The 13640-nt window shown below is 40.7% G+C and overlaps 1 protein-coding gene across 3 annotated transcripts; it reads left to right on the top strand.

Annotated features, from left to right (window-relative positions):
• The first annotated feature begins 693 nt into the window (after positions 1-693).
• LOC118247610 (C-type lectin domain family 2 member L-like) lies at positions 694-12507 on the top strand. 3 transcript variants are annotated; one of them, XM_050711539.1, is made up of 8 exons: positions 694-986; positions 1569-1820; positions 2003-2092; positions 5749-5943; positions 6563-6646; positions 7304-7488; positions 8596-8696; positions 10348-12507. In XM_050711539.1, exons 3-8 carry the CDS (start codon positions 2008-2010, stop codon positions 10460-10462), a joined length of 765 nt encoding a protein of 254 aa, XP_050567496.1. In that variant the 5' UTR covers positions 694-986; positions 1569-1820; positions 2003-2007; the 3' UTR covers positions 10463-12507. The 3 variants fall into 3 exon arrangements, with proteins under 3 accessions (XP_050567496.1, XP_050567493.1, XP_050567500.1); XM_050711536.1 differs by lacking the exon at positions 694-986 and having other exon boundaries at positions 1804-2092; XM_050711543.1 differs by lacking the exons at positions 694-986; positions 8596-8696 and having other exon boundaries at positions 1804-2092.
• The last annotated feature ends 1133 nt before the right edge of the window (positions 12508-13640 follow it).

Raw genomic sequence — 13640 nt, 5'->3', positions numbered from 1 at the left:
TTCCTCTGACAGATCTTACAGTGTAATATTTGTCTCAGTTGCTTTTGTCTTGCAGACCATAGAAATGTACGTGATGCAGTTGACTATTTTGGCTACAGAGGAGATGAGGAAAGGGCTGTTATTAACCTATTTAAGGTTTGGTGGAAAACAGTCCTTCAGACTGCATTGCACTGATATTTCTATCCTTCTGATAAGTGCCATATTTAAAGAAATCATCCATATTCCAGTGCAGTTTGCTTTTCACCTCATTCTTTGTGGATCTAAGGTGGTAGGTGAGAAAGAGATGTAAAAACAGTTTCTTACTATTTAGTTGCATTTCTTACTGGCCCTCTAACACAATCTTTTGGATTGCCTAGAATACTCCAAAAATTAAGGACCCAAGAAATGCAGGCAGCTCAAAAATCTTCTGATTTTCTTGGCCTCATTCTTGCATTAAAATCTGGGATATATTTGTTTAATATCCTAACCCAATAACTTTTAAGTATCATTAGAGTGGATTTTTAAGTTGAAAGGAAGAAGTATTCAAGTTACTTGCAGACCATGAGATCACAGTCCTTTCAATAGCAAAATTGTTTTGAACAACTTGCTCTACCATTTCCTTTTCATGCAGATATCTATTTTTTTAAATTAATCTTGTGACAGGAAGGATGATGCACACAACTGAGTCTTCTCCTTCCTTTCTCCCGCCTATAGATTCACTATGTAGCCATGAGGACTTCAGCTCTGCACATTGATTCTCACCCATAAAATACGGAAAACAATCATTTCTCTCTCTGGTCTTATGCTGAACTTTTCTACTTAGACCACAGTCTTTTCCTGGCAAAATTACCTGTTGCTATTGGTATTTAGTATACAGAGTCTTGTCCAGGAACTGATGTGAAAGAAACAGATATTCTGGTTTTATAGCTATGCCTGGTTTCCAAACCACTGGTAGCATATTTTTCCATCTCACTCTTATTAAACACAAGTATTTTAAACAGAAACAGGTAAAGTATTACTTTCATATGCCATGCACACTTGTTATTTTTCCCATCTCACTCTGATTTTAAATATTTATGTAATAACCATTACTTTATGTTACTTAATATATCTAATGCAGACCTAACCTGCTTATGTTGCTAAAATATTTAATATTAATTTAATATAATCTGGGGTGGAAGAAGGAAGTATTGACACAGCAAAATTTTCAGGGTACCATGGATTATTTAGGTGATTAAGGACTTGAGCTGACAGTGAAGAAATGCAGAGGCCTAAACAAGACATGTGAATTGTGACATTTTATGTTAAAAAATAAAAAATAAAGGAAGTTTATGCATTAGGTAGATCTGTTGTCAAAACAGCAAACAGGCTGTACAAAGGATGTACAAAGAACATGGTAAAGAACAACACTGAACATATCACCATGCTTATAGAAATCAACGGCATATGGGTTCCTTGTTTTCTTCAACTTAAGGCTACATACTCATCAGATCATGAAATGGTCTGATCTCTCTACAGACTCACTACCCTATGCAGCTCTCTTACTCAGCACTTCATGTAAATCTTCCTTCCTTTGCTTTGGTCCCAAGGAGGACACTACTTCTTGCTACAGTACCTTTGCTACAGCAGGCAATGTGGGGAAGAAAAGCTGTTAAACTGATAAGGGATAGGAAAAGAGACCTTGACAAGCAGGCAAGAGATTATTCATTCCTGTGAAGGAAGGTGCACAGATCTACCAGCTGCAACCACAACACCAATGAACAGGATGCTGAACAGGAAACTGAATTGAGTAGCTCTGTCAAGCCCCTGTCAGAATGACTCACCACTTTAAAAAGCCACAGGTGAGCACTACACACACTTCTTTTCTCTCCTCTTTGGTTGTGAGTGGACCTGAAGCAATGGAGGACTCTGGCTGATGGTGTAGCTGCATGGTCTCACGTGCTGGCCCCTAAGAACTTCCTGGTGCAGATGCATAGCCTGCAGACGTATTGGGGAGAAACTTCTAACATGGTTATCCATGCAGGGGACATGATGACACCAACCTCAACTGGCAAAATCTATGATTCACAACACTGGAACCTTTCACAGTTTGTGGTTGCAAAGGCTTCAAATGGTAAGTGACTTTTCAAGGTGTTAAATGCTGTGTTTGCTCTGTGATGAATCACATTATCTATAAAGAAATTCTGAACTTTCCTGAAAGATAACATTGACAGGAAATACAGCTACTAATCATTACTGATATCCAGTCTATCAGCTTCTGTAGATAATGACAAAGAGGAAGTCTGATGTTTTAGGTCATCTGAGGTTTCTACCATAATCTCCCTGTCACACCTATTGTTCTATTTTTATTTGTTTTATTAACCTTAATATTGTTAATTGCGTTCATGTAACTATATTGCTGTGGTGCTTCCTCTTCTGTACTTCAACCCTCCCTACTTATTTCTGTCCTCCTTCGGGTCATTCCCAGTGTTAATATTGTCAGTTCTTAAAGACAGAGGCTATGTCTTCTACAAAATTCTAACACACAAGTGCTGCAGACAAGTAAACAACAATCCTGGTGAATACTAGTCTCACCAAAAATGCAAACACAGCTAATAACATATCTGGATTCCTTTCTCTTATGTATCCTATTCCAAAACATTCCAAATAATGTTTTGCAAGACTGCTGAATGACTGGCCTTTTTGATGTAAAAGACCTAGCTGCAACATTCTCAGTCCTGCGCTTCATAACATGCTTAGTGCTCCTCAAGTACTACTTCTTACCTTCTCCAGTAAATACAACCTTCTAATACCTCTGTTAAATACCTTCTAAAGTATAGGAACTTTTAAAATGTTCAAAACTACTACACACGCCTGATGTCCCGTAAGGCCCTTAACATTATTTCTGCTACATTCTTCCTTCATCTCTTTCTTTTATACTGTTGTCTAAAACATGGATATTTTCTGTGTTAACATTTACTTGTCTGACTCATGTCGTATTACACAAGAGAAATATTCACAGCTTAAAGATACGCATGTGTATCTCTCTCTCCAGTCTAAGGATTTCACTTTGGGAACTGCAGGAACCTCTTGATATTATCCTGAAAAATGTATCACCTCAAAAATAATAGGCACTAAAATATCAAAACAAACAAACAAACAAACAAAAAGATTACTGTTATAACTATTAACAGAAAGAAATAAATGTCTTTTTGTTCAGCTGAACATAGGACTTACACAAAGAAAACTTTAGTAATAGTAAGCAAAACCCAAATCCTCCAGTACCTTCCTCCTTCTCATCTACCGGACTCCTATCATACAGTGACATGCTGAGATCAGGAGGCTTCTGGGGACTACAGTCAAAGCATTACAAATAAGCCATGCTTTTTGCTGCATGAGAGGTACTGATCTGTGGATCTGTGGATGGTTGCTAGCTTCAAAAAACTTAAAAAGTAACACAACACACATTCATTTAGCTACTTTTCTAATAAACCCTTTGATCCTAAAAAATTAACACTTTTCAAATGTTATATGTAGAGTTTACTACAGTTTCAACAGCACCCCCAAAATTAACATCTTGTTTAGGGTATAGCCCTTGTTTAGGGCTGACTGAAGATTTTTAACTCACTGGCAGTTCTTCCATTGACTGTGGAGGAAGATAGAGATGGGCTGACAAAATCAACCAAGAGCAGGACAAATTAGTTCCCCCGGCCTAGCTGTGCAATCACAGCTAAATTGCTGCTAGCATGCGAGCTATTTAGTTCCAGTCAAACTAGGGCATCCCTGCAGTACGCTGTTGTGACCACAGTGCAGATATTTCTAATGCAAACACTCTATCCCCCAAATTTTTGTTCTGAAGTGATTTCTCCCTGCATAATTGAAAAGTTAGAGGTAGCATGTTAATGAGTGAGAATAGGTAATCACAGTTTATTTGTTACAGCAGTAAGCAGGAGGTGGCATCACAGAATCCATCAAACATTTTGAGTCAATCCCATGAGACTCCTAGCATTGAAGGGGCCAAGTTGTTTTTCTGAGAAAATAATTTGCTTAGAAAATGACACATTTTCGGTTAGAATGTTTGCATTTTCTCCCTGTGATTCTGTCTGGAGGGTATGTTTGCCTTTTGCCTTTATCAAATTCTTATCTTCTTTTTCAATCTTCATTTTATAAAATGTGGGAACATTTCATGAAACAAAATACACAGCTAAGTAAATACATGGCCATTACAACGCCTAATGGGAGACTTTTTTTCCTGCAAAAATAAACACTTCCCTTTTCTGAACAGCTATCCTTGACAACTCAACAGCCCCCAGTGATGTCTGTGGAAGTTACCATTGCAGAGGAATTTGCAGGCCTACCTTCACAGAAACCCATATGCTTTGAGCCAGTAAGGTGCTAGAAAGGAGAGCTGAAAGCTGCCCTAAATATTAGCAGCTGAGAGTGGGTTTGACAAGTGTCTGTCTTGCACTCAGCCTATGCACTGCATTCTGCTCTGGTACAAGGATAAATTCCCCTTCTCCTCCAAGATCATCCTGAGCACTCACTGCAAACACTCAACTCGTCTGTCTGTAGTTCAGCAGCAACTGTCCCCCTCCGAAGCCTTTAGCTCATGTGGAGAGCCTTGAAAACCACACTTCCTCAGTAACAGCAGCAGGCTGCTTACTCTTCGGTCTGGAGGTGTATTAGCCAAATTGATCTGTGAAACTAGAAGTCAAGTGTCTCAATTATGTAAAGGAAGCATCTAGGGTAACAAGGACAGCCATTTTGAAGCATAAAATGATTCACAACGGAAGATGTAAATTCTCAGTTTCTTTGTCAACCCGGAGAATGACCTGAAAATGTCAATAATAGCAGTGGGTGAGTAAGTGTGAAATGGATACCTGTGACTTCTCTGTGGTTATAAGCCACAGTAAACTATTTTTGACCACAGTAGCAGGCAGATCTGAATGAAAAGAGAGCGAGCCACTTAAGAGACATTTCATTCTTAAGACTAAAACCAGGTAGTGCACTATCAGGTTGTAGGAAAGCGGATGGTCCAGTGTCCAGGGTTGTTTATGTTCTCAGATTTGCTTTGTTTTGCTTAAGTCATGAGGCGCTTGGCAACTTTTATCATTAAACAGCCTAAAGTAGAAGAATGAGTAAATGTTGAGAAACTTGTTCTTAGAAAGAGATGCACAAATAGCTGTGCATACACTAGTATTTCACTGTCTCCTTTTATGCAAAACTTGTTCAATATGAAACAGGTACTGACCCTTCTTGCCATCCTAATTACATATCTTCCTCTCATTCTCTGCTCCTCTGGGTTCAGTTCTCCCCAAACCTAAAAAAGTATACAAACCTAAAAGCATATACATCCTGAGCATTCTGGATCCATTACTTTTTCCACCTCCCCTTCCCCCTCTTCTGGGAATCTTTGGTTCCCTAAATTCCCCAAAGCCAACATATTTTAAGTATTGTTTTCACACACCTTTTTTATTCCTTTTCACCCTTTTGCCTGTCCCTTCTCAAGTGTCATCCCAGGAGTACTGGCACGTCCAGCTCTCCCAGCGCATTGCCTAAATGAACCGCTGCCACAGTCAAAAGATAAAGTCGACCGTAGGTCATTTAATACGTATAGAAGCATAAAGTTTATATGGGTCTTTATTATCTGCAAATATAAGCACCTGGAGATAATTTTCAGCAACTGGCTACCCTCAAAGCTGCTCAACTATTCTTGACAAATAAAAGGAATTGGAGGTCACAGTGAAAGCGTAACATGTAACCCTCCATGTTCATGGTTTTCTATTTAAGGTTTTCTGCGTGGGTACAGATGGCTGCATGCTTTGGACAAAACAGCACTAGGTGTGCACTTCATCAGCCTTGCACGGAGAGCTGCATTCCCCTGGACATTTGACCATGCCATCCAGCCAGGATCTGTCGCGAGTAAAGCAGTTACCGTGCGTAACACACCGGACGAAATACTTGTACAGAGCGGCAGCCCTCCTGGTACGTACAGCCCTGTCTTACAAGCCAGACTGCGGCCCCACGTCCAGCCCTTGCACCGGGCCGGCGAGGCCGTGTCCCGGGCCTCCCCTGGCCTCCCCCGGCCGCCCCCGGCGCCGGTCTCTCCGCCCGTTCCGGCCCCGTCATCTCCTCCCGCGGCGGGGCAGGAGCTCCGCACCCATGGGGCGCCCCGGGGCTGGCAGCTCCCCGGAGCGGAGGACGGCGCCCCGCAAGGCTGGAGGTGCAGGGGGCGAGGGACCTCGGCGGCGGCTGTCGCCTTGGCTGCGGCCGGGCGGGAAGCGGGGAGCCGCGGTGTCCCGGGGCAGCGCCGGTGTCCCGGGAGCCGTCGGGCTGCTGGAAACTCCCGCGGCCGGGGCACGGCGGCGGCCTGCGGCGAGATGGCGTCCGCCCGGCTCCCAGGGCCTGCGGGGGGCCTGGGGCCGGCCTGGGCGCGGGCAGGCGGGGATCGGGCCGCGGCGCCCACCCGGGCCGCTGTCCTCGCCTCTTTTCCTCAGAGAGTGGCCTCTGGAACGGCGCCGTGCATGCTGGGCTCTACTCCTCTTCCAACTCCGTATATTTTTTAAAATTCCTCTTATTTCTTTTTTTTTTTTTTTTTTTTCAGGTGTGTTCTCAAATATCTGGTTCTGGCGAGGTGTTGCTGGAATCCTCGTTGCTGCTGTCATTTTGATTTTGTGTATTCACTTTGGTAAGCGTATACACTTTGTGTAAGTTACTGACAAAGAACATATAACTAGCCTTAGAAATTACCAGAGTTTTGTATGGTCAGAAGTCCCCGGGACCTCACAAGAGGGTTGTTCAGACCTTACCTTGTTTCAAAGCTAAATAGATGTCTCATGCCTTGCTGTTTAAAACTGTGGTCAGATACTGGGGAAATAACTCCAATAGTTAGTGCTCAGATTAGTCTGAGTGTGCTTCTGACATTCAATTGTATAACCTTGCTGTTGATCATAATCCAAGCTTGGGAAAACAAATGGAAGATGGTCTTTTGCAACCACTCTGTAATCGTTAACACTATAATAAACAAAGCTATTGATTCAGTACAAGAAAGCAACACTCGCAAAAGCCTTAACTGTCAGAAACATTTAAGTTGTAGATGAGTGCCTAAAGCATACATAGTTATTACCTTCCCAGTTACTTCAACCGACTTGCCCTGATCATCACTTCAAAGATTTGTTAGCGGGAGCTAAAGTACATAATTAGTTTGCAATAAATATTTCTGCTGGGCAGAGATAATGATATTGTGGTTAGACTGAGATGAATTAGATGGTGCAGCCACAAAGCAAGCTGGAAAGCTCTAGAAACCTTTTCCATTTGGAAGAAATAGGTTTCTGTCTTTTCGCAGTAAACCGTTCTTCAGACAAAGATATTCCTGCTTGTCCGTCCCTGGAACTCTGTCCATCAGATTGGCTATATTTCCAGAAGAAATGCTACTACCTCTCAGAGAGTGAAGCCAGCTGGAACTCTAGTCAGAACTTCTGCTCATTGCACAATGCTTCCCTCCTTGTGATCGAAAATCTTCAGGAACTGGTAAGAGAACAAAGCAGGGATCCTGGTTTCACTCCCTCTCACTTCTAGGATACTGCACAATATACCCATGAGTTTTCCAGCCTTGTAAGCTGAACAGTTTTAATTCTGATGCAAAGGCTGTGACAAGTCACAGCAAGCAGAAAGCTGCGTACCTCTCTCCCTGCAAACAGCAAACATCAGTTCTAGCAGTTGATATGTTAGAACAGTTGATATATTAGAACATCCCCAAGGCTTATCTGAGTTAAATTTTATGCTGCTCACAGCCATAAATACTCACACTGAAGGCAACTGTCAGTGTAAACATCATTGTATCTTAGGTAACTTTAATTAGACGAAAACTGTTCTCTCGTAGCAAGATAGATTGACAGACAAGTTGATAGATGTGTTAGTCTTGACTTTTGGTGTTAGGAGATAATTATTCTAACCGCAGTTTAGAGCATCCTTTTCTGTATCATACTAGTAAAAAGACCTAGGACAATATGTACTCCCATATCTGTTAATAGACCTTGATAGCATTTGCTGTTTTAAAACAGTCTCTCCCTAGGTCAATAGATCACATCACAGATACCCGTTTAATGGGTATACTGGGTGCAGATGACAATCCTGTTGTATGTACTGTGGCAAGATTCTACCCTCACTCATCTCTCTCTAAAATGTCTATCACAAATTCTTGCTACTTGGTAATAAAAATTCAATATGATGAAGACTACCAGTGATGGAGAAATGCATTATCTGCAAAGGTGTTCATTGTTCTTTGAAGAGTTTCTTGTGGAGAAAGAGTAAATGCAGTTCCACAGTAGTTCTTAATATTCAGCAGTATACTTGGATTCTTGTAGTTGGCATTTCTACTGCTACAGTATCTGAGTGCTGCAGGGATAATCTTAAAATTAGTCTGTTTATTTCTGTTCAAGTTGTAAGTTCTCTTTCAGTAAGGTGAGTCACACAAGATCCAGATGCTGTAGTACCCTGTAGATTTAGTCCTTAATACTGTTCCTTTTGAGAGAAAGGCAAGATCATTGCTTTGCTTTCAAGCCTTGCATCAAAGACTTCATATTTTGGAAACTGTATGGAACATGCAAAACTTCTCTCATGGGTTTATTCCTGCAGAGTTTTATGGTGAAGATAACAAAGCAAGACCCGTGGATTGGACTCTATAAAATAAATGAAGAATTCTTTTGGGTAAATGGGAGCACATTAGATAACAAGCTGTAAGTCAATGCTGTTGTTTTTTGCTAGTGATACTAGATTATAGAGGACCAAGGTAGGATAACATACAGATGCAGCTAGTGACTTGAAAGAAATACCTGTAATGATGCTGTCCAGATGGCAATGGAAACAGCAAGGAATACAATGCAGATTTCACATAGTACGAGTAAAACTGATGATGAAAATTAGGAGATAAATCTGTAACACCTGATTCAGAAGCAAAATGAGAAGGGAGGTCATGGTAACAAACAGTATAGCAAAGTGAAAGTTAAATCTTGAGACCACCAAGATACTGAAGTAATGGGGAAAGGGATGAAAGATTCCAATAACCTGAATTCCTCATCATAAAATACAGTTTGAAAAAGCAATGCAAGAGGCTTATATGAAAGGTATTTGAGAGGCTTGTAAGATATTTTCATACCTTTTATGGCATATGCCTACACAAAAAAAAAAAGGCTGCCAGAGGGGAAGGAGAAGCTGTGAATTTGTGTTGTAGGAGCTACTCTGTGGTACCTGCCCTATGTTCTCTCACAGGCATCAAGTGTGGGGGTACTTTGCTCCTCCCACCAATGGCTGGTCCATCATTTCAGAGAGTCCTGCATCTCATGCTGGGGCAGCTGCTGGCAGGAGTCTGTAGAATAACCAATGACAGTGATAGACACTGAGATTTCAGGAGTCTGAAATAACATTGAGTATTTAGATTTTTCACTTTTTAAAGTTTTTGACATCACTAGTTATGCGTAACTATATCCTGTTCCTCCCTGAGACTTGCAAGCTTGATCTGACAAAGATCTTACACATTTAATAGGAGATGTAAGCAGAATGTAGGCATCTTAAGTTGGAAACTGCAGTCCTTCCCACTCTTGCTTACCCCTGCCTGTGACAGAAACATCCACTGTTGTTTTTATGTTCAGTGTTGAAGTTCTTTGCATTCTTAGACTTTTGCCTCTGTGCATGCCTAAAACCGTTCCTTCTGTCTTTAAAAGAGTGAGCGCCTTGATGTCTAAGCATATGTACTGTCAGAGTCATGTTAGCACTAGGGGGAATTTGTCCTTTGTCTTTTCCAGGGAATGTATCAGTTTGGTTAGCCAACTCACTGAACACTATTACATTTTATTTTAACACACCGTTGGTGAAGGAGGCCCTTACCTCTTCCACACCTGTGGTGCGGAAATGGAGATTCATTTCCTATTTCCCACCAGCCCCTTAACCATAGTGCCTTGTTCAATTCTGAAGAAGAGGAAAATGAAAAAAGTATTTGTTTCACAGCTTCTCTTGGAACTTTTTAGCTGTATAGAATGCCAAGGGAGTCAAAGGTGGAGCCAGTCTTTGATAGCACGGGGTCTTTCAGAAGGGTAAATTTAAATTCCATTATTTGCTCTAGGGATGTATTTCACGTTAAGCAACCACTAGACAAGATGCAGGAATACTGCTAGCCCTAGCTTTTGTATTCTGGGGGCCAGACCCCACAAAAGAAGATGATACCTGTGGCATTTTCTTCAAAGAGCAAGGTATCATCTTCATGCCATGCCTTGTCTGTAGTAAATCAGGTGTTACATGAAAAGAATTCGTAATCCCTTTAGTTCTCTCTTCTCTGTTGAATTATTTGATTCTGGCTGTCAAAGTAATAGTATCTTTCATTTTCCCTTCCAGGATTGAAGTAAAAGGCTCTGGAAACTGCGCCTACCTTGAGTCAAAAGGAGTCTCGGCCTCTGGATGTTATTTAACCAGGAAGTGGGTCTGTAGCTTGAGTACTAGCTTAGTGTGACAATGGTGGGCGAAGTCACCACCTCTGACACCTAGAGCTCTGATATATCTGCACAGTATATATGTATACTTTGGGACCTGGGAATGCATTTCAGCTCTTGCCTGGAAGTGAACGTGTTTTGTCGTAGCCGGGACTTTCTGCCCATGGAGCAGGCTTCTGTTTTTTCACAATGTCATTTCAATGTCTTTTCTCAGGGTCTTGATAAATTTTCTTGCCCCATTTTTCTAGCTACTAAGCTACTGCTCAGCCTGTAGTTTCTTTTGTGTCATCAGTATTTCTTCCATGATTTCTTGTCTTGTAGGATCCTAAGCAGCTGTTCTTTTCTTTTTGGTGTGTCATTGGAGGTATTTGTTCTGCTTTTCCCTTATCCAAGCTCTGTGTATAGGCATGGTGTTATACAAAGTGAAGTGGCTCTGCCTAAAGGTTTCTGTGTCTCCCAGATACAGGGTGATCCAGAAATGAGCACTTTGGTTTTAGACATGAGCATTGTGGACTTTATTCTCCCAGTTTGATGGGGTGCCTCTTGTGTGTCTCTGCATTGCATTCATTGTTTGTTGTAATTGTTATTTTGCATTAATTTTGTTTAATTTGCTTGGTAGTAATATTGAAATTCGTATAGCTGCTTTCCTGAAGCTCTCCTTCCTGCAGCACCCATCTTAGCGGAAAAAAAAAAAAGAGAGAGAGAGAGAAAAAAGTTAGAGTATTAATTTATCTGAGGATTTGTACAAATGGGGAGGAAAAGTTCAAACTGCAAAAGTAAGGGTCCAAGTATTAATATAGTAAAATTAGAAATATCCCTAGTGCAAATGGGAAAATCTTGAGAATAAGAGAATTAATAGTAAAGGATGTGCCTTCATGATTTCCTCATGTCTTGTGCCTATCTGAGTTTGAGGAATCTAAACAAGTGGTCAATTTCTGGATAGACAATCAGTGTTTTGTTCTGTGTGCATATCATTTTCAATAGCAACATACAGTGCTGTTGAATGGCTATCAGTCTAAACAGAATGAGGGCACAATCCCACTGAACTCTGTCCGTTCATGTCTACAAGGTAAACTGAAGATGGGAAGTGACATTGAACTAGAGGAAGCAAATCAGCTTGTTTTCATGGAGGGACTATTTGTAATGGTTTTCTAGACAAGGATCAGGAATTCTCATGTATAACAGGGCAAAATACTTCTTGCTCAGAATAAAATCTGGAAACAATGGACTTTGTTTACTAAGATTCCCTCTCCTTTAGGCAGCTCTGGCAGTATACCTAGTACAGAATGCCCCTGGCCATAGAGGTTGTCCATGTATTTTGTTAGGAAATAAGGGGGGTGACCTCTCATCAGGTGGAAATCAGTGTTGCTCAATTGATTCAAGTGTAAATATGCTACTCTGCAGAAGTGTAGGATCTGCTGCAGTATTGCAATGCCCTTCTGCCACCTCTTCAGGCATGCATAGTTGACTTTTGTGATGTGGTATGCCACAGACTACATGGGATTTCTTAAAGAAGCAAGTGGAATAACTTTTTGAGTAGCCACTAGAGTGCACTGTAGTTTCAGGGAAGGAAAGATAATTATGTTTCTTTCATTATCAAGAGTGTAAAATTGCACTAAAAGTTTTTTTTTGCAGTATTATATTTTGTCCTATTTCTAATTATTTTTTGCCTTCACTGTATTTTTATGAAAATTTAATTGTCTATTTTTGTTAATTGTTTTGTTTATGCCTTCATTATTTTCTGTGACAGTAGGACTGTACTGTAACAGGATTTTGTGGTACAGATATTGTTAAAAACTTGTGTCTTCTAGATGTGAATTTATATATGGTCATAATTTTTCTGGACTACACTTTTTTAATTGCATGTGTTCTTTATAAGCACAGTAACAGGACTCTACTGTAGCCATAATAATGTAGCCATAATATTCTATGTGTTAATTTATACGTTACTTGTTTGTTTGTTTGTTTCCCTGCAATGTTTTTAAATTAACTAGCTCTGAAGGGTATGGTAACGTGCAATAGTCCTGAAAAGATACTTAATAAATATCTTTACAGAGCTTTTGAATTCCAGTGGTGTGTGCGCTAATGTTGTACCGTTAAGTCTTTTTCAGCCCAGGCACCATATGAAAAAAAAAAGTCACACCAGACTGAAGCAAAATAAAATATTCAGGTTTTCAGTATGAAAAGTTCTTTAAAGATAATGTTGGGGTTTACATGAAACATGACATTTCACACCACCACCCCAGAAAACATTTCATTTTCTAACACTTTAAATCTTTAAATCTTTTTAAACTCTTCAAAATATGTCAGATTTAACAAAGCATTTAACTGAACTCTGCTGAAGTAGTTCTGTGGAAATGCTGAAACAAGCATAGTGAAATACAAACAGTACAGTAAATTTGGGGGGAAACATGGAGTTTTATGCAGTTTGTTCTTGCAAAGTTTTCAGAGCATTTATATATTTACATTCTTGTTGTGGTTTAGCCCGGCTGGCAGCCAAACACCACACAGCCGTTCGCTCACCCTCCCCCCTCCCTCTCCGGGATGGGGGAGAGAAATGGGAAAGTGAAGCCTGTGAGTTGAGATAAAGACAGTTTATTAAGACAGGGAAAATAATAACAATAATAATAATAATAATAATAATAATAGTATTAATAGTAATAATGTGTACGAAATAAGTGATGCACAATGCAATTGCTCACCACCCGTTGACCGATGCCCAGCCTATCCAGCCTATCCGATCCCAGCCTATCCCCGAGCAGCCGGCCCCCCCACCCCTATATATTGTTCAGCATGACGTCAGATGGTATGGAATACCCCTTTGGCCAGTTGGGGTCAGCTGTCCTGGGTCTGTCCCCTCCCAGCTCCTGCTGCATCCCTAGCCTGCTCGCTAGCAGGACAGAGCGAGAAGCTGAAAAGTCCTTGGCTTGGTGTAAGTGCTGCTCTGCAACAATTAAAACATCAGCATGTTATCAGCGCTCTTCTCATCCTAATCCAAAACATGGCACCCTGCCAGCTACTAGGAGGAAAATTAACTCTGTCCTACCTGAAACCAGGACAATTCTATAGGTATATTTTACAAATTTGATAGAATTTGTGAGGGATAAGGGGTATTCTTGTACCACATTTTATCTTATTCTTCTTTAATGAGCTGATTTACCCAGACATTCTTTTTAAATACAGAATAATGGTACTCTC

This window comes from Cygnus atratus, chromosome 1 (genome assembly GCF_013377495.2).
Source record: "Cygnus atratus isolate AKBS03 ecotype Queensland, Australia chromosome 1, CAtr_DNAZoo_HiC_assembly, whole genome shotgun sequence".
NCBI lineage: Eukaryota > Metazoa > Chordata > Aves > Anseriformes > Anatidae > Cygnus > Cygnus atratus.
The sequence above is the reverse complement of the archived record's forward strand: the minus strand, read 5'-3'. Positions and strand labels throughout refer to the sequence as shown.